Consider the following 24,178-nt stretch of genomic DNA (forward strand, 5'->3'; position numbering starts at 1 on the left):
CAAATCATTGCATAATCTATGCATGCTCTTATCCACCCTACTGGCATCGCCAATCCTTCCAATGGGTTGTACCGATCAACTTGCCAACGAGATTGCCAAATCTATACAAAACACTTCCTTTTTTGTTGCACTTTCAGCGACTTCTATGGTATATATGTCATGTACTGGAACTTTTATAGCGATTTATAATTCCGCACCATGATAACACGAAAATAACACGATATGAAAGCCTAGTTCGATGAGTTTGAGGTTATATTTTTAATTTTTAAGGTGTCAGTTCTACCCCCATATAGAGTGTTTAGTTTGCCCCAACAGGTGAACATATTTAAAAACTGTTGAAATTTTTTTTTAAATCAAGGAATCTTGTCACAAATGCATGCCAGAGCACTGTAAATAACAGAATTTTGCTATGGGATGATCAATAATTGAGAAATCATCCTCTATGGTAAAGTAAAGCTTATTTTATGGGAGGTGAAACTTATACATAATTTTTAATCATTTGGAAGACATTTTAACTTTTTTGTCAAATTTATGCGCTAAGAAGATAAAACAATGACTTCTACGCTATAAATTAGTTGTTTATGAAAGGATTATAGAGTTCACTGCATTGAAAGTAGAAAAATGATTGAATTAACAAGAATATTGGGGGTGTCCAATCTGCCCCGGGTGTTCATAATGCCCCCTGGTCCCCTATCTACAGAGACGTTGTTTATAGATAGAGACCCGCGAGGAGTGAAGCCGAAACTATCAAACGAACCGTCAACCGCGGTACCAAACGAGCAAAGTAAACAAGCATTACCAATCGGTACTAAATGCGGAATAGGTATTGTAATCAACATTCTAGAAATTATGAAAAAGTTTTAAAAGTTAACAGTGGCGTTTCCCTAACCTCAATCTACCTGTGCAATGGCTTTAAATTTAAGGAATTGGTGTGCGGAATTTGCCTGCACAAATTGATAGTCAGAATCTGGAAAACTGAACAGCTACCGGAGGAGTGCAAGGAAGGGGTTATATGCCCCATTTACAAGAAAGGCGACAAGCTGGAGTGTGAGAACTTTCGTTTCGAGTGATCACCATCCTTAATGCCGCCTACAAAGTGATATCCCAGATCATCTTCCGTCGTCTGTCACTATTAGTGAATGAGTTCATGGGAAGTTATCAAGGCGGCTACGTTGACGGCCGCTCGACAACGGACCAGCTCTTTACTGTACGGCAAATCCTTCAAAAATGCCGTGAATACCAGGTCCCAACGCACCATCTGCTCATTGATTTCAAGGCAGTATACGACAGTATAGACCGCGTAGAGATATGGAAAATTATGGACGAGATCAGCTTTCCTGGGAAGCTTATCAAACTGATCAAAGCAACGGTGGAGGGTGTGCAAAACTGTGTGAAGATTTCGGGCGAACACTTCGTTCGAATCGCGCCGGGGACTAAGACAAGGTGATGGACTTTCGTGCCTGTTGTTCAACATTGCGCTAGAAGGTGTCATGCGGAGAGCCGGGTGTAACAGCCGAGGTACGATTTTCAACAGATCCAGTCAATTTATTTGTTTCGCGGATGACATGGACATTGTCGGCCGAACATTTGCAAAGGTGGCATAACTGTACACCCGCCTGAAACGTGAAGCAACAAATGTTTGACTGGTGATGAATGCGTCAAAGACAAAGTACATGCTTGTGGGCGGTACCGAGCGCGACAGGGCCCGCCTGGGAAGCAGTGTTACGATAGACGTCTCATTTGTGGAAGTCGGGCCTACTACGAGCTCCAAAAGAAACTGCGGTCAAAAAAGATTCGCCACCGCACCAAATGTGTCATGTACAAGACGTTAATAAGACCTTCACGGACATGAGACATGGACAATGCTCGAGAAGGACATGCAAGCACTCGAAGTATTCGAGAGACGGGTGCTTAGGACCAGCTCTACGGCGAACCCAGTATCCAGAAGGTAGCTAAAGCCGGAAGAGTACGATGGGCAGGTCATGTTGCAAGAATTCCGAACAGCAACCCTGCAAAGATGGTGTTCGCTTCCAATCCGGCAGATACAAGACACGAGCACAGCGAGCAAGGTGGGCAGACCAGGTGCAAAACGACTTGGCGAGCGTGGGGTGCATTCAAGGATGGAGAGATGCGGCCTCGAACCGTGTATTGTGGCGTCAAATTGTTGATTCAGTGTTTCCTGCTTAGATGTAAACTAAATAAATGAAACTAAATGAGTAGATGAAAGTTAACGTGTATGCTGCGTTATCTGGACAAGGGCAACTTCCCTGATAGATGAAAGCAGCAGGAACTGGCGCCACTGCCGAAATCAGGGATAAAAGTTAAGTACATATTCAGGCAAGGTTTGTAATAAATGCTGTGATTGAATACAAATTAATGCGTTAAATGTAAAAGAATGTCAATAATGGGACAGATTTCCATATTTTGAATACTTTCTACCTGTCTGATATAACAAGCGAAAAGTTAGGTGTTTTTATGAGTTTTTGGTGAATAAACACACTTCTGGTCTTTCGTCAGCTCGACTGACTGAACACCGTTGCTTGTTTCCATAAACATTTTCTAATATTGAGAACTGACCCTGAGGGTTAATTATTCACTACTCCAGAGAAGAATCGAAAACCGATCATTCCAATCTCAAGCAGAATATTGACGAACGTGCAAATGATGATATCATTTCTGCTCAAACAGAGCAGAACGACTTTTTTTGCCCACTACTGTTCGTTTATTGTTTGCTTAGACAAATCTGCGATATGCATTGGATCGGTGATCGCGCGTCTTGTTCGTCCAACGCAGGCGACTTCAGGCGTCCATCCGCTGCTGCACGCACGCTCGTACCACACATGTGTGCCCCTGGAGAAAACAGCTGAAACCGGATTGACGTTTCACCTAACTGGGAGATAACTACCTACCAGAGCCGTTGCTGCGGGGCTCATAATGTGCGTGGTTGCGAGGAGCGGCTTGCCGTCAATAAAGCGAATCCACTTCATTCATGAATGGATTCACATCACGCGCGCCCACGCCCAACAACAACGACGAATGCCGCCGCCGATGGACTGCGACCGACCGACGAAGACTACCACAGCGTGCAAAGTGGACACACAATGCAAACAATCATTATCATCGACGGATTGGAATCTGAAGGGAGGATTGATGATCATGATAGATCGTATTATATATTTTGTAAATCAAGAAGAAACTGATTATCAGTTTCGCATCATCTGCAAATGCCTTTTAATTTAAACACAACCTGGATACAATATTTGCAGCCCGTGGAACTATTATCTCGTGGTGATAAGATAACGCGGCTTATAGCTCCCTCCCCAGTCATGGGTTTTAACGGTGCTTTCTGTTCTACGTCATTCATCCTAATCAAGTTGCACTTCCTACCTTACACCATTTTTATTTCTCTTTTTTTCCTCTTCCAGGTCAGGAGGATTACGATCGCTTAAGGCCTCTGTCCTATCCGCAGACGGACGTTTTCCTGGTGTGTTTCTCCGTCGTAAGTCCCAGTTCGTTTGAGAACGTCAAAGAAAAGGTATTTCATCAACACAAATCCATTCCCGAAATAAACAACAATCAAAACAACGTCATTGTTTACCTATTCTAGTGGGTTCCGGAGATAACGCACCACTGCCAGAAGACGCCGTTCCTGCTGGTCGGGACGCAGATCGATTTGCGTGACGAGCAGAGCACACTGGAAAAGTTGGCCAAGAACAAACAGAAACCGATCACGCTGGAACAGGGCGAGAAGCTGGCCAAGGAACTGAAGGCGGTGAAGTACGTCGAGTGTTCGGCGCTAACGCAGGTTAGTATCGACGGCCATTAGGGGGTAACAGTTCAATTATAAGAAGCATATTTCTGATAGATTAGCTTAGCATAAGCTCGCTTTTTTATGGATCGTTATCTGGCAATGCAATGGATCAATTGGCCAATCATTCCGCTACAAAGCCATACTTTTAGTATCTCAAGCATTTACATGATTAATTCGGCGCAGGTGATATCCTCGCTGTCAATTAGAAGGGCGGACGAAATATTAGTAGTTAGGTATTGGTTTGTACCAAAGAAAACGAAAAAGATACATTTCCTTCCTATTTGTTTGGACAATGGCCCGTATGAATAAAAAGTAGTAATCCACACTTTACTACAAATTATGTAGTATTTACTACTTTTGTAGCAAAAAGGTATGAATAAAAGCACGTTTACTTTACTACAATTTTCGAACATACTACTTTTGTGGAACTTGTTTGACAGTTGGTATGAATAAAAGCAGTAAATACTACAAATTATTTGTAGTCTGCTCAGGAGCTTGCTACAAAGTTATTCCATCGCCTGGAATTAAATTTGCCTGAAGGTAAAAGGTGTATATGAATTGAAATGACTGCCGAAAATAAAATGATGCGATACGATTAGTGCTATTTATCAAAAGTTTATACGATTGGGTCGGTTTTTACTAGTTTTTTTTAAGCCGGTCGTTTTTATTCGACGAATTATTTTCGAAATTTTGGGACATACGCGGGTTTTTATACGGATTTTCTTGAAGTTTTTTACGCAATTGTTTAAAATGATCGGGAGATACAGTACGTCCCCCACGTAAAAACCGACTTAAGTGTATCGACCGAACCGACTTGAAAATGGACGTAAAACGTTTGACGAAACATTTCTTAACTGAAGCGAATCACGAGGAGAAGCGGCGAACGGCCAATGCGATCTATACATCCGCGTAACAAAGCAGCAGAATCCAAAAACCGCGGTCAAAATGACTTCAACTTTAATCGATCATTCGCGATTTTTACGTGCCCTTGACTATAATAAAAAAAACCGCGTAAAATAACTTCAAAAAAATCCGCGTGAAAACCCACAAAGATCCCCAAATCAAAATAGCTGCGTAAAAATGAATTACGTGAAAAAAAGCGTAAATGTTATACATATACCAGAGCAAGCTATAGCGTGTCAGGGAATTGTCGGAAAAGCCGACCGTTGGATTCAATTCCCAAACTCAGAGAATCAAAATTTCCCCCATGCTAGGCTTTTTTACTTAATTTGAATTTGAACTTTCAATAAATATGGTAGGGAACAACTGCAACATGAACAACAAAACATAAACAAATCAAATTTTGACAGATATAATTTGTAGCAAATACTACTCTTTTATTTTCGAAAGTAGTATTTACTACTATGTTCGAAAAAGTTTATTATTCATACCAAAGCAACTTTACTACATGTGGACCTTACTACAAAGTAGTAACTACATATTGTAGATTTTACTACTTTTTATTCATACGGGCCAATAGGCAGCGTCTTTACATCAAGGCCAGCTGTATTCTGCCGTATAAACAAACTGATTACTTAATTCTATGTACCTATCACACAGCCAGCGAGTGCGGTGTCTTGTCCGGAGTCGACGTCATGTTCCAGGTTCCCTGCTAAACATCACTTTCACTGGACTCTCTTTCGGCATATGCACTAAATGCCCAGCTCACTGTCATCTGCCTTATTTTACTGCCTGCCGATGGCTGCATTTTTCTCCACTTGGTACTCCTGATTCATGCATCTGCGCCATTCTGCGCATCTGCGCCACGTCGCCCTGTATTAGACGTATTTTACACTCAAACACTCCGAGAATTCGATAATCTTTTACCGTCTATATTCAATTGCCGGTATGCCTTTTCCACTGCTATGCAACCTATTCCAATGATGTCGATGTTAACCGTAAAACCAAGTAGCGTGTAAGACTTGTTGATAATGGTTCCGTTTCTTTGCACACCAGATCTTCGAATTTCACCTTCTAGAGCTACGTTGAATAGCAGGTTAGAGAGCGCATAGCCCTGCTCCAATTCATCTAACATCAATCGTCTCTAATAAATTAACAAACAAAACATCTAACGTTACGAACGAATCTGAAGCTCGATTTGTATCCATCCAGCGTCGCACAAATGATTCTAAAAAAAATCAGCCCCGGCCTGATGTCAATCGCTTCGCACAATTGTCGTAGTTTTGTTGCTTGCAACGGTTTTGCCTTTCTCGTACAACTAAGTTGTATCGAAAGGCTATCAATTCACTCCGAAACCGATTTTTTTATAGAAGCCTCTGAGACCCATAGTATTATATACCAATCGACTCAGCTCGACGAGCTGAGCACATGTCTGTCTGTCCGTGTGTATCTATGTGTGTATGTGTATGTGTATGTGTATGTGTGTGCACAAAAGCTATAAAAAAACATTAGACAACTTTTCGTACAGTAATCCTTAACCGATTTTCTCGCAACAACTTTCATTCGACAGGGGACAAAGCCTTGTTGATCACTATTAAATTTTTTAACGATCGGTCATTGCGTTTAAAAGTTATGAAGAAAATGGTACATCGGACCATATAAACCCCAAATAAGGTTGGTGTCTTAACTAAATGCGAGAAAGGCACCACCAACGCTAGGTGGATTAATCTGGGTTTTTTTTAGAAGATCAACTTGCATGTGCTCCGTTGGACAATACTGAAGGCGTACAATACCTTCTCGAACCATATCCTTGACGTAATTCTATTTCGTAACGATATGTTTGGCTTTCCTGTCCGAACCATATATAGCTCCTCCTAAAGCTGTCCGTAGAGGTATGGAGTTTTGATGTCGATCTGCTTGGCCTTCCTTTGACTCGCGGTGGTCAGTATTGTTCGGAATGTTATCTGCATGATCACGAGAGCAAAAACTGGGTATAATCGCTGCCAACTTGTCCATTCTGATCATTTTTGGATTTATACACCCATTTACATCCGATTAGTTTGCGGAGCGGAGGCAATTCTACTAATTCTCAAGTGCCGTTCTCTTGATGCTATTGCATGTTCGTCGCCCATTGCAGATTTCCACTCGGCAAACTGTGGACTAGAAACTGTTAGAATATCAGGTAGTGTGCGCCGCTTCGCTGTAGATCTAAGATGGTTAGGAAGCAGGTGCCAGTTGGTTGTAGTTACTCTTGGGTAGATTAAGAAATATTGTTATGGATCTATTGTATATACCTGTTGTTGAATAAAGAGAACTATAGCTGCTGGTAGAAGTTATCAGTCAGTAGCCTGCCGTGATGTGAGAGGGAACTCTAGTATCGTTATTCTTAGTGAGGGGGTTCCCTTGTCTGCCCAACAGGTTATGGGCCCAGGAACGATTCCCGACATCCATCTTAGGGGGATGTTATGGCCGTCGACTTTATCGCAGTGGTATCATGGATCGTCAGCATAAGTTGCATGGCGCACTGGGATCATGTATCAGCCGGACGGAATTCATCAGGAGGTTGTAACGTTCGGTAGGATGCTGGCTGGTCAGCAGGAGTCCAGGAGGAGCTACGGGCCGAAACAGGAGCTGGTCGGTAGAGCATCGAGAGTAGAGGTGTGCGCCGCCGCGCCACGCCGCCGCCGCCGGCAGTTTTTGGCACGCCGCCGCCGCCGAGATTTTTGCATCGGCGCGCCGCCATTTGAAATTTGCCACGCCGCTGATCTATAACTTTCCACGCCGATTGAAATTTTCAGTGGAAACTTTTAAGATTCATTGGATTTTCCGTATAATTTGCTGATAGGTCTCTACAACATTACGTTGAAACTTCAGAGAATTTTTCTTGAGGATACCAATTATTTCCATGAAAATTCCATACAATACCTTGTTAAAACTTCGAAGAGCTCTCCGTAAAAACTAAGCGTGTTGCGAAAAATGAAAAAATGAAAATCTAATTTAAATTAAATTTTTGAATAGAAAAGCGTTGTTCGGCACAAAGTCACATGACTGAAAGTTGTTAGGCCGAATCGTTTAACCGAAAATATTACTACCCGAGCAAAGCTTAAGAGCAAATCGATAACTTGTTTTAATGTTGTGTATTCATCGATTATGTTCACCTAATTTGATATCTTTTGGTCGTTTAACGGTTGAAATAACAAAACGTTTAGCAGAATTAGCTTACCGTGACATCAAATCAAAACTATTCTGCTGTCGATGAGAGGAAATCGAAAACTAAATTTGATATTGGTTTCCGATAGCAAAATAAGTACACAGTTTGATGTCATATCATTCAATTTAGTAATCTACAGCAACATGAGATCAAAATATATAATCAATCATGATGATTTATACATATTTGAAAACAAATTGTGAATCATTTTGTCAAAATCAAAATATTCTATATGCTCTCATTATGTTTTCAGACTTTGATAGGATATGTAGCCTACAGATATTTGGCCGAGAATCTGATTTGGTCGAACAGTTCCTTTGGCTAAAAAAATCGTGAGCTTGTCCTTCGGCTGAAATAGTCGTTTGGTAGAAAGGGCAATTTGATCAAAATGGACATTCGGTCAAAAGTGTCGTTCGGCTGAATTGGTCATTAAGGATATTTTCACGACAATAACTGGAGAATCTTTTGAATCTCGCCTCAAAAAATTGATGAACTTCCCAAGAAATTCTTCAAGTTTTTCCAGAATATTCATTTGAAAATTATTTTCAGATTATCCACGGGAACTACTTTCACGTTTCGAGAACTCTTTGTAATTACCAAGGGAAATTGTTTGGGATTTACATGAGAAGCTCTACAGAGTTTTTACGGGGAGTTGTTCCAAATTTCTACAGGAAAATATTCAGAATATTCACGGAAAGTTCCTATTGAGTCTCTGTTGAGTATTCTTCAAAATTCACACAGAAAATTTTGACTAGTGATGCTTTAACGTTGACTTCCCCAATCTAAATTAATCAAGCCGGTTAGTTTTTTATCCTTTATTAGAGTGATTTTTTTTCACAGGGAGAAGTTCATCATACGGCTAGTTTGGCATAGCCAACTTTAAAACATCGGAAAAATGCTCGGAGTTTTTGAAGATTGTTTCTGGTTTCTTCAGAAAATTCTTTCTACTTTCGATTAAAAATTCTTGGTAAGTCTAAGTTTCATTCCATTCCAATAAGACCGAAAGTGACAGACGGCCGAGCTGGTAATTTGGCAGAAAAAGCCGTTTGCCCTAACAGGTCGTCTGGCCGAAACCATCGTTGCCAATGCCATTTAGCAGAAAAAGTTTTTTGACAGAATGGGTCATTTGGCCAAACGGGGTCATACGGCCAAATTTCAATGACTGAACCTCGTACTGAACGGGTAATATGGTCAAAAATGGTCACTTGTTTGGCGGAATGGTCTTTTTGACAATTGACCATTGAACAAAATTTCGTGGCCTCTCTATTTTTAGGTCAATACTAGACTTTAGACCAAAAGACATCTAGCCAGGTACCATTTAGCGAAACGGAAACTGTTATCAGATAAAAATTGGTTTGACCGAAAATGTAGTTTGACCGGAAGCGATGTACAGCCAAAAGGAAAATTTTTACGGACTTGTAAAAAATTGTTTACCCTAACAAGTCATTTAGCTGAAAATGCCGTTCGGGTGAAAAAGTCGTTTGACCGAAAATACATCATTTGACCAAAAAGGCCATTTGGTAAAAAATGGCATTTGACAGAAAGAGTCATTTGGACCTTAAATGTCCTTTCTGCAACTTTCTTTGAAAAGTGTCGTTCGGCTGAATTGGTCATTTTGCCAAAGAAGACGTTTATCCGAATTGGTCATTTGACAGAAAATGCTGGTCGGCCAGAAAAGTTGTTTTGCAGAAAGGACATTTTCTGGCCAAATTACCATTCTTACCAAACACCATTTTCGGTCAAATGATCTATTTGGTAAAAGATTTTTTCGTCCAAATTACCAGTTCGGCTGAATGTCCATTTCGGCTATATGTCGTTTTCGGTAAAAATACATTTTTGGTCGGACCATTTTTGACCTGATAACAGTTTCGGATAAACGTTCAATTCTGCTTAATGGGGTTTGGTTAGATGGCTTTTGGCTTAAATGTTAGTATCGACTTAAAAGTAGAGAGGTTACGAAATTTCGTTTAACAGTCTTTTCAACGTAAATGTCATTAGGCCAAACGGATGGATATTATGGAGTAAATTACCCATTCAGTTATTGACATTTGGCCGTAAGACTTGTTGGCCTAAACGATATTTTCGGACAAGTGTCCTGTCAAACGACCATATCGGCCAATTGGAATTTTTGGGTTGATGACCTATTCGGCATAAAGACCTGTTAGGGAAACCGACTTTTTCGGCTAAATTACCAGTTCGGACATACGGCTTTCGGCCAATGGAATTTCCCAAGAATTTCTTACGGACAATACACTAGTCGTTCGATAACTGTAACATGACGCATTCTAGACGTCAAACAATTGTACACGTCGTCAAAATAGAAGTGCATCTGATTGTTCACCGCTATGCAGTGATCATCGATCATCTGGATTTCTCAGTCTATGGGCCCGATTTTTAATGCAACAAGTTTACCAGTCGTTAATTAATAACACTTACGGAGAATTTCTCCTGAACATTCCAGAGAATTTTTCTCGAAAACTCCTTAGAGTCTCCCGCGGAAATTCTTAAGAATTGACTGTTTTATCGTTGGCCATGTCAAACAAGCCGTCTTTATTATTCTAGACTGAGAAAGTCAACGGTAAAACACCCATTCAACCAGCCGCACTCTACTACAATTATCAATAATGTTCTGTACAAATTTGGAAGACCTTTTCATAAATATCCGAAGTTTTTCCTGTAGAAGTTAGGAACATTTTTTTTTTGTAAACATTATGAAGTTTCTCATGTAATTTTCTGCTGAAATTCCAAAAAATTTTATTTGGGAATTCAAAAAAGCTTCTCTTGGTAATTCCAAAGATTTCTCGAAACTTCAAACAATCCGAAAATATTTTCCAAATTTTGGTTTTCCTCCAGATTTTTCTGGAAAAGTTCATTAGATTTTTCATTCGAAAATTTAAAAAAATCTTATTTTATTAATGTCTTGAAAATATGCCGAAAAAATGCAAAAAATCTTAGAAAAACGTAATGAAAAAAATCGCCACGCCGATTCACGCCGCCGCCGCCGCCGCCGGGTAAAATGGCTTTCGGCGTGACGCCGAAAACGCCGCCGCCGCCGGCCAAAATTCTGACAAACGCCGCCGCCGACGAATATCGGACCGGCGCACACTCGAGAGGCGTCGTACAAGCATCGGAGTCGAGCCATTTGTACGGGCACATGTGCTAGAGAGGTTGCCGTACAAACTTCGGAGTGAGGGCCATTTGTACGAGGAATTGAATCAGGTATTTCGGCAGGGAGGTGCTCAGGATTGAAGGCTTCGTTTTAGGAGGAGCCAGGACAGTAGCGACGCGTGCACACTAAGGAGGAGTGTTGGAATATCAGGTAGTGTGCGCCGCCTCGCTGTAGATCTAAGATGGTTAGGAAGTAGGCGCCAGTTGGTTGTAGTTACTCTTGGGTAGATTAGAGAATATTGTTATCCATTGTATATACCTGTTGTTGAATAAAGAGAACTGCAGCTGCTGGCCGAAGTTATCAGTCAGTAGCCTGCCGTGGTGTAGAGAGGGAACTCTAGTACTGTTTTGTTCTTCGTGAGGGGGTTCCCTTGCTTCTGCCAACAGAAACAGCTTCACCAAACGTTTACGGTTCTATTGCATTGTGCTGCACAGAAGGAACTAATTCTTTATATCTTACCGGTGGAACTCCGGAAGTTGCTCTCTGCGAACGCCGAACTGACGTTGGTATCAATTCTTCTGCCACTGGATTTCTTTGGTCATCATATTTCCAGTTATCGTTTGCACTGTCATCATTATCACGAAATCCTTGCATCCCAACAACGTCGTCGTCTTCCCAGCCATACAATTCATCCTAAGATTCATTTGATTCCGTTATATTTGAAACTACTCCCGCTTAGGAACTCCGTCGAGTTTTAAGTCCACTTCTGTACTCTCGTTTACCGCTTTTTTACGATAATTGTCATCCTTATCCTTTGATTCGTTTTCCGACTAAAAGAACCGAACGTCTCGGCTTATCTGGATCTGGTCAGTCGCAAGAGTCATTTTGGTGGCTTTTATATCTAATTTCTTGCGCTTAACTGCTGGCAGACATATGTATATGCATTACAACCAAATAAATGGAGGTGATTCAGATCGAGTTTTTTTTTCAAACCAGATCTCGAATGGTGGACATACAATTGCTGCTGATGGCAAGCGATTGTGCAGTTAATATGCAGTATTGATCGCTTCAGCCCAAATCGTAAGAAAGAATGATTTTTATTCAGTTAGGGTAAAAGACCCAATAGTGGACACCACTATTTTTTGGTTCACACCAAGCCTATACTTCATTTCACTTACCTCAAGGGTGCACATGGAAGATTATTAATTATATTTGATCCGAAAGGGGTCTTGATTGCAGCAGCATCCATCATTGTTACCTAAAATGGTACCTCCAATTATTGGTGCAGTGTTCCAATAGTTGCGGTATTTTTTAATTCATGTTACTATAGTTGCGAATCCCATTGTTTTCATATGGGACTCGCAACTATAGGAACACTACCGCAACTATTGGTGCAAAGCAGAGAAAAGGAAAAGGTATTTTAGTGATATTGGACCAATTTTGATGCAATTCTCAACCTGTTTTCCTGTATTTCGTGTAATGACAGGTCAACAAATTGATAGACTATATGGGATGCTGCGTTAAATGCGTAGATTGTGTAAAAACAACACTACCGCAACTATACATAGGTACACCCACGACTATCGGAACTTTTACCCTATTATTCTAGCAGAATAGTAGCGTCAAAATAGAAACTGTTGCCAGATTGGCATTGGCATTTAGAAAAAAAAAAAAGCGTCGCCTGCTTCCATCTTGTCTTCCATCTACAGCGAAGCGTTGCACACTACCCGATATTCCAACAAATCCGGGCTCAAACTTTAACTCAGTTCAATTTCGCCAGTGCTCAGAATGGTGTAAGTAATGGCTTTACTCCAGACCTTCTTGTTTATGGTTACAATCCGATTCCTAATTGTAGTTCCCCCGACTTGGCGTTTTTCGTATAAATCATCAGTTATGAAGAGTCTGAGTTATGAGTCGAGTCAGTCAGATATCATATAATTTTTCAGAGCTGCTGCTGTCCCTTTGGTGTGTCTTGTCTGCCTGGGATGGTAGACCTCGCTAATTTTCAACATTGGCAACGAACAGCAATTGATGTTACAATGTCAAGCTCAGGCAACGGTGACGCCTCCTCTAAACGCGATGGTAGGGACGGAAACTGGAGAGCCGATCTTTTAGAGCCAGAGTGACGTGGAAGATGTTTCGCTCTGCGTTCGATCATTCGGTCCGTTGCTCACGACGCGATGGATCTGCATAACGCGTTTTTAATGACCCTAGAGAGAGAAAATCGCTGTTGAGCAGTGATATGGGCCGATATGGTTATTATCTCCATACATACTTCGTTTTGTTCAGTTGTTCGTTCAGTGAGATAACACGTTCGCAAGTTCGAGAGAAAATCAATCAGATTTGCCTCGATTGCTTGAAGTTCGACGTTAACTTCATGTTTTCCTGTCCTCTACTGCGCGATCGTGGTTTTCTTCCGTCTTTCTTCTCTTCAGTTGAAAGGTGTAGGTATATTGGCTTCCCTGCCACGAGCGTCTCGTTGATGCGCACGAACATATGAGAATCATGCAGTTCCTCGAACACGTTACGAAATTTCCACTTGAAAAACAAAGACTTGGATTTGGGCTTAGCGTTTGGGTTTGACAGCCACTATTCCACCCACGAACCGTAATTTCTTCGCTGCCGGATCCAATATTGCCACTTATATTGGAACTTGGCAACGTTTTCTCCGGTTACGGCTCACGTTAATCCGATCGACTCGGGATCGCGCGTTCCGACTGACATATGTAAAACAGGCATCACCTGGACATATAGCTTCTCCCACACATCAGTGAGCTGCAGCTGCCATACAGCGATTTTGAGGGACAGGCTACTGTTCGGGCTGGGCGAATCGCACGCACGCAGTACGCAATTGGAATCGCCAGTGACGATGACACGCAGTTCGATAAGTCGGCTGCCCATACTCTTCTCCACGTGAGTGACCTCGATGTGCTCCTTCACCGCAACACATTGGTCCACATTTGCGAAAACGACAAAGCTAGGCAAGGAAAGCTGCTCGTTTGCGATTTTCTGCAGACACAAAATTTCGAGGCTTTGGCTGCTAATAAAGGTTCAGAGTGCGTTGAGTTTTATATGGTTCGTTATGGTTCCGATGTTAATGGATGCGACGTGACGTGATGAGCCATTTATGGAAGAAAATCGTCATCGTCGTCACATCACTAATGCTGTCCAATGAGCAGCTTGAAGTAGCTCGAAGTTATTCCCATCCTGCTCATGTCCCCTTGTTAACAAAAAAGAACGAGCAGGAATCGTCCGTACCGTTGCCTTCGATTCGGCTTAGCGATTCGCGAATACGAAGTAGGGTGACCATATGGTATCCTAAAGGAGGACATGTCCTCCTTTTTCGATAAAAATCGGATGTCCTCCTTTTGAGCTGAAATGTCCTCCTTTTTGTACATTTTGAGGGAACAATTGACAATGCTAGACATTAATTCCGGTTGTAAATATACATTTGCGTTTAATTCGTTTCCAACTTGGAACCCTTTCCATCTAGTTTTCGATTAAAATCAAACATTAGTGAAGTGTATTAGAAGATGTCAAATAATGATTTGATATAAGAGTTTGATAATTTCACGAAATTGTGAATAATGGGCTAAGAATAAAATGATTCAAATGCTTCTCAAGCTGTGCTGCGAGAAAGCATACATTGGTTGTTTGAATCTTATTTCGATCGTAGCACATGGTACGTGTCCTAAAAATAAATCTAAAGAAATCTAAAAATGGTCACCTGTCATGAGTCGAGTTTTGTACTATTCCATTTAATTCAACCGCAACGTGGTCCCATAACAGGTAAAGACATTCCACTAAAAGAGCTTGATAAAATGTCTTGGAGGAAACATGGGACTCAAACTTATGCCCCATTTCAAAGACGGGTGCAAACATATATTCCCTAGTCAACGATGATCTCTAATCAAACATTCCTAATTCCTAAAGTTCCTAATTTACAGTAAATGAAACATTAATCTTTCTTGAATTCATCAGAAAATAATACCTCGCAAAGCTTCAAAATCGTCATGAAAATCTCCGTAGTTGTATCCAGCCTGAAAACATTTTTGAATTTCTATGAACAACTATTGAAAGCATCGTGGTCATGGTGCACGCCGTCTAGATGCATTCGCATGCCATGAACTTGTTGGTATTCAAGGAATAATCTCCGCTGGTGTATTTTGGGTGTATTAAGTAATATACAATCAGTTGTCTATTGCTCAGCGTTGCGATGTATGCGATGGTTAAGTCATTCGAAAACTAATATTATTCCAGATTTTCTTGCTAAAATTCTGTGCATTGCTGCCAGCATATTGATACACCAAACATTTGTGTACCATTATTCAGATAGAGTGAAGCTTGTTTTATAGAATCTCACTATAAAGATGGTGAGTTCGTTCTTTCTTTTTTTTTTTATTTTAATAAATTTGTATGTCGTATTTGACTTGACGCCCCGAAAAATCAGTTAATTTAATATCAAATACAGGGAATTTTCGAGTTGGTAATTTCTTTCATATGTCCTCCTTTTTCAATAAAATGTCCTCCTTTTTGGCACGATTTGAAGGAATTGTCCTCCTTTGGAAAATTTTCATATGATCACCCTAATACCACAGACAAACAGACATAACACATTGAACATTTACTCATCAAATTCATCGTCGTTCAAACACTAACGACATCTGTTGATTTCAGTTAGTTGGGCAAATCACGAACCAGATGGCGGTAGTGAGCAAACGTCAAACTCGAGCAAAAACGATGCGCGCGCCACGAGTGATCGATTGGCCAATTAATGATTATTTGAATTGACCAGTAAATCAGTGAACGATGGAAATTTGTCGAGTGTTATGTCTGTTTGTCTGTGCTAATACGAAGGTAATGCCTCTACTCACTCTTATGGCAAAATCTCATTGCTATCTGTCAGACTGTGCGTGAAACATGGCCGCCAATCACTCCTTCTTGTCCCTCCACAGTAAAATCCCATAAGGAACTGTCAGAATGTGCGTGAAGAATTTACCTTCGTAGTCGCGAATCGCATCGCATTTTCTGGCTTTTTTTAAACATCAACCAAGACCACTTCACTGCCGTAATCTGAAAAAGTGACGTATGCATGGCGTAAAATATAAAACATACATGTTTTATATTTTTCTGTTAAAAAGTACAATGAGTACTACTCGTTACGGCAGTTCAGCGGTCTGTGGTAGGAATGGGCAAACATCGATTCGGCAGTATCGATATTTTTCCGAAAAACGCCCATTCCTAGTCTGTGATTGTGTGCGCAACGAGGACGATAAGGTGCACGCATTTTGTGTTTGCAACGGGCTGGTGGACACCGTTCATGTAGGAGTGGTTTAGGTAATTTGAACACCCCGAAAGCTGCTGCTGTTTATCAAGTTGCTATCAAGAAATACACGTAAAAAAATTTAATGTTGTTTATTATTAATATTTCTAATACTTTTTTGCCAAAGCAGGCGCTCAATGACATGTATAAGAAAAAACTTATACATCGTCCACGGCAGCTGTCGTAATCGTCGTATGCGAATCTGACGAAACGTTTCTCGATGCTTTCTATGCGTGGTGCATGAATCGCATGGTAAGGAGCCCATATTTGAACTCCGTTCTCAAGATTGCTTCGGATCAATGAGCAGTATAGTGTTTTCAAAGCATAAACATCATCGAATTGTGCAGAGTTGCGGCGCAGGAAGCCAAGCATAGTGTTGGCTTTAGAGATTGTCTTTGAGATGTGCTCATTGAACCGAAGCTTACTGTCCAAGGTAAGACCAAGATCCTTTATGGAGTTAACTCTCATAAGCGGTAACTGGTCCATCGAATATTCGAATCTGATTGGTGAGTGAACACGGGAAAAAGTAATGATTCTGCATTTGGTGGCGTTGGCTTGCATTCCGTTTATCTGACACCACGATGATAAGCGCACAATGTCGGCTTGAAGTGCACAGCAATCAGCGAAGCTGCACAGTTCTTTATAAACGAGGGTGGAATCTGATCTGGACCAGGTCCTTTCGAAACGTCAACTGCATTAAGAGCGTTAAAAACCGTGTCAAAACTGAGGTTTAGCTGCGGTAGATGGATGTTGAAGCTTCGTAACTCATCTAAATATTGTTGTGGCGGTGAATGGTAATCTGACTCAAACACACTGCGAAAGAACTCAGCAAAGAGATTTGCAGAAGTGTTATCGGCGGAAGAATTATGATTACCATAGAAGACGTTATTCGGAATGCCAGCTGACCTTTTGCGAGTATTCACAAAAAACCAGAACAATGAAGAGCTCTTTTTGAGGTTCCGTTGCATTTGTTCAATGTACTCACGGAAACGAACTTCATGCACGCTGTTACACTCAGCTTCCGCAAGTTGAACAGCATACTTATTCTCAGTTGTCCTGGAACGAAAATAACGTTTACGGGCCTTGCGTAGACGGTTCCGTAGTTTGCGCAGCTGCGGGTTCCACCATGGTTGTTGGCATCTTGTAGACATTCTTCGGGTTTTCAGCGGGACATTGTCACGAATTACTTGGTAAAAATTGTCATAAAAAAACAGTCACAACATCATCCACCGTTTCGAGGTTTGATAAACACGTTCAGTCCAATGCAGTTAATCTAGCGTTGATTACATCAAAGTCACATCGTGCGAAGTTATATTCGTTCCGTGCAGCTGCATTCGACTGCGGGAGTTGCAAATCTTCAGAGGAACATTCGAGCGTCAAAACAAATGGCTTGTGGTAAGGATCGACTTTCAAAATGGCAGCAGGTGATCCAAACAGTTCAATTCGATCAGAATCACTGACGAAAACTAAATCGGGAAGCCTACCATTCGCATTAACCAAGTCATTGATTTGCTGCAGTCCTGTGGCTAGTAAAGACTCAACTACTGCAAGTTCTTGTTCCGACGAGGCGTTGAGAGGTAGAAACCCATGTACTGAAGTCACACGATCAAAAATACGAGCGAAGAAAAATCGTGTAAAAAAATCCTGTGTATTTACAAGTCTTACATGTACAAAGACGATGATTTAGCTCAATGCTACATGTAGGCACCATTTCAAGAAAAAACTGGATCCTGTTGATCCGTTCTGTACTATATCAAATACAAATATGCTTAGAGTACAGAGCCTTTTATCTAAATTTTGACTTCCGGATGGTTTTATGAACATTGCGCTATTCCTAAATAAACAAAAAGGCAAAACAATTTTTTTTGCTCGGATTTTTTTTTGCTTCGATAGTACGTACACTAAAATTACGCAGGTGTACGTACTATCGAGGTATGCCTGTATTCGGTATAGACAAGTGCAATGTTTCACAAAGTTGTACCGTGATGTGCCCTAATTTCGCGCGCGCCCTAACTTCGCGCATTATAAAATCATTTATTTTTTTCAATTTTTAGGTACCAGTCAAAATTGAAAAATCTGGAGGATTACAAAATATCATTGTTGTTGAATGTTTTTCACGAAAAAATTTGAACAACAAACTTGGTTTAGTACACCAAATAAAAATATTTCAATTTGACCCAAGTAAACAAATGATTTTACTGTACAAAACTGACTGAAGATGTCCTATGTAAGAGATAGCGGAATTTAAGACTTTCTTTCATGACGTCTCGAAAATTTGAACATTTTTTTATACACCAGCTAAACATTGCTCATACAATGCCTTTTTTCTTAAAATATGGTTTATATTTCAGAAGCAAACGATATTTTAGGAATTATGACTTGTGTCAACTAAAGTGCATGAAGTAAAATCTAAGCAAAGCTCCAGGGTCGAAATATAGGCACATACCATTTCGACTAAAGAATGGGTCACTGACGGCTGTCTGATAACGTTATCTGCATATTTTGAACAATGGATGCATGCTTCTATTGGTTAATTGATTATATTCCATCAAACCAATAACGATATTCAATTCCAAACATCAGCGAAGTTAGGAACACTTTTGCGCGAAATTAGGAACTATCCTATTTTCTTGCGCGAAATAAGGAGCATACAACGGTGTCGGATTCATACTCCAATTTTTTTTAAATGCCAGCAAATTTTTCAAGTAACATTTTTTTGAGAACCTAGAATCCACCTACTACGTGATGCAGTAGCAAATGTTCCCAAATGGCCACTACATGTTTTTTAATGAACGTTTAAAATTTGTCAGATCTTAAGTGCGCGAAATTAGGGTACTTCACGGTAGAATAATTAATTTTGAGCAACTTTGCTGAAGAAACTACACTCAAAATAATTTTCTCTTAAGAGTTACATGAAAACATATGCGGATATTTTCCATCTAGTTTCGTTTGTAGAAGTTAAATGATTTGTTAGTGATGGTACTCACTGCTCTCAATTCACTAAAAAATGTAATTAAATTTAAGTTAATTGAAATATCAACGAACACATAGATTTTAAGTGAATTGATATAGTTTGCGCAATATCCGTGTGAGTGATAATAATTCCCGTCTACTAGAGGTGGACGGGAGCAAAAATAGAGTAATGAAATATTCATTTCATTCTCAAAGACTTATTTTTGTAAATTGCTCTCATGGTGTTTCTGCATAATTTTTCATTAGCGATTGATGCAAAACATACACTTCGGTCTGAGTACCCCACTCATATATTTTCCATACATTCGTGACAGGTAGTATTCACTAGAAAAGAATATAGATATTGTTTTCTACATTTTCATTTAAATTTCTCTACATTTCTTTTTGGTATGCATATGACATGTGAGTAAGTTTTATCAGACACAAGTAAGATCGTCATAATTGTGGATTTTTAAAGCCTACCTGATTTTTATAGTGGAAACTAAGTGACAATTATTTTGAGTGTATATTTCTATCATTTAGGGTTCACAAGTTAGGAGTTTTTTTTAACATAAATACATTAGGGCGGTCCCTAAAAATTGGTATTCTTCTCATTACTTTTTATACAATCATTTTTAGCTAGAACTTTGTTCCAAGCACTTTTAGAACTTTCGGCGCATAGATCTATCTCTTTTAACTTAGTTTTTTGACATTTTTTATGAAGAAAACCTTTTATTCAAATGATAATATTTCAAAATGGAGCAAATAGATTTTCGATCTATTCAAAACCTCGCACTTTTCTTTGTTTATGGATGATAAACTAAGAGAGCGTTTTTTGTTTAAAGCGTTTTATTTGTCATTGGAAAAAAAAATTACTTTTCATCGAAAAACGGCTATTACTTTTTGAATAAAAGTGATAAGTCTACGGGTCTTCAACAGAAACCTGTTCCAATGAAAGTTCTAAAAATACTCAAGCAAAGTATTTCGGATACCAGATCAATTTTGAAAAGTAAGCAAACCTCATCATACAGCAAATCCAAACTCATGAATTTAAATGTTTTGGCATTCTATGGTAGTTTTGTGCTTGCTGGACTATATTCAGACTGTTTCGAATCGGTTGATGGGCTTACCGGGTACAAGCTCAAAGGTCAATTTCGGTAAATAAGCAAGCCACATCATGGTGCCTCCAGTTAGCATTGCGAACAAAGGCGGATTCAAATATGACCCAAAAAGTATGAAACTACCAGAGAACGTCAACACTTTCGAATTAATGATGTTTTATACACGCTAACCTGGATCTACCCAGAATCATGTCAAAGTGACCCAGATTCGGCAAAACCGTGGTTACTCTAATTTGGGTTCGGGCACCTAAACTCAAATCTGGGTAACCGAACAAGCGAAAAAATCTGGGTAACCGGTACCCAGCTATTTCCGCTTCAGAAAATTATTATTGTGTAAAAAATGTTAAAGAAAACAATTTTCCCAAACGCATATCACTTGCCGGCTGTGCCGACAATGCCCCGCCGCCATTAATTTGACCATGCTAACCCTTTTCTTGCTGCATTCAGCAAAATCTCCTAGCATTTACTCCGGCATACGACGTCGACGCCATGTTGTTATATCCGAAAATGTTTAAGTCCCCGGTTACCCATATTTCGGGTTCGTCGACTCAGATCCATTTTGTTGACATACCCAGATTTTGACAACTGCTAACATTGAAAAAATCCGGGTACAAACGACCCGGCCACTGGGTTATTTCAAGTTAGCGTGTAGGGGCCATATTTTTTGTAAATTTCTTCCCGAAGACACTGATCCAAAAAAACGCCCTAAGGTGGTAATGAAAAAAGTGCACGATTTTCGCCAAAAACGCATCACTATGAAACAACACTACTGCTGGGGGTGGTTATCCGACATTCTCTCAACATGTCCCGCTCTTTGTACTCTTCTATTTTAAGTGAATTGCTGAATACCATTTCTTCCTGTGGGGTACATTATCTTCAGCAACCAGATACTCGATCTGGTTCTGTATACTTTAGTAAACCTAAAGATTTTTTAGCACAGCACCTTGCAATTCAAAAGATCCAAGTATATAGGTACCTACATGTTTGCCATCTATTTTTAGATTAGTCTATAATTGATTAATTTCAAATTTAACTAACATTTTTTTTATTGTTTACCCTTTGCTTACCCATTTGCAGAAAGGGCTCAAGAACGTCTTCGACGAGGCGATCCTCGCCGCATTGGAACCCCCAGAGCCAGCCAAAAAGCGGAAGTGCAAATTCCTGTAAGCCGCTAGAATTGTGTATTTTTGTTTGCCACCGCCACCATAACCACATGTAGGACCTTCCTTTAGACACGTGTACACAAACAGATCCATGCCAACACATAAACTTATTTGTTTTTATTTCTTTGGTTTTTGTGTTTTGGTAAGACTTGAGAAACAAATAACGTAAGAAACACATTATAATGACAAACACACCACACAAACACACACACATGTTGGTTAAACTATTATTACTATGATAAGGAAGGATAAGAGCAACAAAAAAAGTAGCGGATGGAGTAAAAAATAACAAAACTGGTTAGAATAGATGGGAAAACAATTGTATTGAAAAACAAAACAGCATATTTCCTACATTTGCATATATCTTATAATAGCAACTAACAAAAGAAAATAGTTTGTTTGAGATGGCAGAAAAAAGAAGATAAAATGTGGAAGTCAGAAAGACAAAAGTAAATCAAGTTTGCACTGATGGAACGTTAAGAAAAACTGCAAAAAAAGCAAACACTATTATACAACAAGAAGAAAAAAACAATTATGAAAATTAAAAATTTATACAGCTTTTTTACAAGAATTATGAACAAATCAAATATATACCATTCACGAAGACAAAAATAACAACACAAAATAACTAAACAGTTGAAGGTTTTGAAAACCTATGAACCTAAAACATTTTTCCACGAATTTTCCCTGCGTGGAGTTTTACATTGCATGCGAGTCAAAATCACCTGCTAATAGTACTGCGCGTATGCAGTCGATTCAGTTCCTTCGGCATACATTTCTGGAAATGTTTTTTTTTTACTTCGCATTTTTATCACACTACAGTAAAATTTCTTACACAGTTTGTCAGTTTCTATAAGCAGTTTTCGTGCAGCGAAAACAAAACAAATCTAAGATTAAAATTTGAGTATGCTTTCGCCATACGGTTATTTATATTGGCTGATGTATTTTTTCACAGAAAATTCCGGTGCGTAAGATGGCGTGACGCAAAAATATAGAATTTTTAGTATTCAAAAGTTTAAGCCAAGACAAGCGAGAAACAATGTGTTAAAACAATCCCGTATTTCCTTATTTCCGCGTTTGAAAGTCCTCATGATATTTGAGATGTTTTCATTTCGTTAGTTAACTGCATTTTTCCATACTGTATCGACCGTAAGCGACCATTAGTATTCCTTTTGTTTGTTCGTTCATTTTGCTAGTTATATTGATATACACTTTATACACACGATTTCAACTGGAAGAGAAAAAGTTGTCTGCCTCACAATTATGAAGTTAAATTTTCCACCACGGCTTTCTTATGGAATTGCCCTTGAGGTGGTTCGGAAGATCGCTTTGCATTAAACCCTAGTAAGAAAGAAGCGAAGAAAGAAGAAACGAGTTAATAGGAAGAGATTTATATTTAATAAACTACAATTAATAATGACTTTGAAAAAGAAGACAACATTTTTATACGGCTAAATGTTTTCTTTTTCCTATAAAATAAAAAAAATCAAATAATCGAAGTACATCTTTCTTTAACAAACACACAAATGCTAAATTAAAGGAAGACGGAGCTGAGGATAAAAAATAACACAAACAAAACAGCGAACCTATTTTGGTTTTCTTAGTTTCCTTATAAGAGCATCAGGCGGAGGATGGAAATGAAAATTGAAATGATGGCAACACAGAAATCTATAATAGAGGGAACGAAAAGAATGAACTAGAAGAAGTGTATTGAAAGGAAGTGCGGGATCGCGAAGACAGAGCGAGAAAAAAAGGTAATTCTAATATATATTTCGTATATATTTTATTTTAAAAATAAATAAAAATCATTAACTTCATGCCAAAAGCAACTTAGCACATGTTTTTGTAAAAAAAAAGAAACATCCATTATAGACAGCCCCATATATAAAAAACCCTAATTAATCCACCTGGTGTTTAGCGTGTTTTGCGCATAAAAAATAGTGTTCTGGCCATAATTTCTGATCCCAATTTTTTAAACAATGGCCCCGTCGAATGAAACCTGTTACGAAACACAAGGTGGGATGGTCGGTATGCCCTGTGGGCATATACGAGCAACCCGAAGTTTGCTTCAAGTGCCTGGAACCGGGGCACAAGCAATGGGACTGCAAAGGCCCTGACAGAAGCAAGCTCTGCCGACGCTGCGGATTGGAGGGACATAAGGCACAATGCTGCACGAACCCTCCCAATTGTTTGATTTGTTCCAGCAAAGCTGCGAACAGCAAGCACCCCATGGGGGGTTCGAAGTGCCCGGCGTTTAAGCGTGCTGCAAAATCACAGTGCAGGTAAGATGGACACATAGGTTGATACCGGAGATAGGCACGTGGGTCAAGAGACTCTTATCTCCCTTCGCTCGGGTATAGTCAGACATTGTATTTTATTTAACTAAAAATCCTATAACAAATATTTTTAATTTCGTGATATACTAATAATACTATTAATTATAATAAAAATGAATACAAATTTAGCATAAATATGCAGCTAGTAAATAAGCAGGTGGAAGTGGTTAGTGAACTTAATTCGATGTTGATGCCTGATTTATCCTTTAGTATGGCGTGGGGCCCTCCTTAGCCGTGCAGTAAGACGCGCGG

The 24,178-nt window shown here is 39.6% G+C and overlaps 1 protein-coding gene across 3 annotated transcripts in view; it reads left to right on the forward strand.

Annotated features, from left to right (window-relative positions):
• Nucleotides 1–23,419, forward strand: part of LOC134203902 (cdc42 homolog) — a 52,828-nt gene extending 29,409 nt beyond the window's left edge. For all 3 annotated transcript variants that reach the window (XM_062678736.1, XM_062678737.1, XM_062678735.1), the window contains exons 3-5: nt 3,426–3,535; nt 3,608–3,805; nt 21,505–23,419. In XM_062678736.1, coding sequence (XP_062534720.1) covers nt 3,426–3,535; nt 3,608–3,805; nt 21,505–21,594 — 398 coding nt within the window. In that variant the 3' untranslated portion in view covers nt 21,595–23,419. The remainder of the gene's footprint in view (nt 1–3,425; nt 3,536–3,607; nt 3,806–21,504) is intronic.
• Nucleotides 23,420–24,178: the final 759 nt, after the last annotated feature.

Source organism: Armigeres subalbatus, unplaced genomic scaffold (assembly GCF_024139115.2).
Source record: "Armigeres subalbatus isolate Guangzhou_Male unplaced genomic scaffold, GZ_Asu_2 Contig288, whole genome shotgun sequence".
Classification (NCBI taxonomy): domain Eukaryota; kingdom Metazoa; phylum Arthropoda; class Insecta; order Diptera; family Culicidae; genus Armigeres; species Armigeres subalbatus.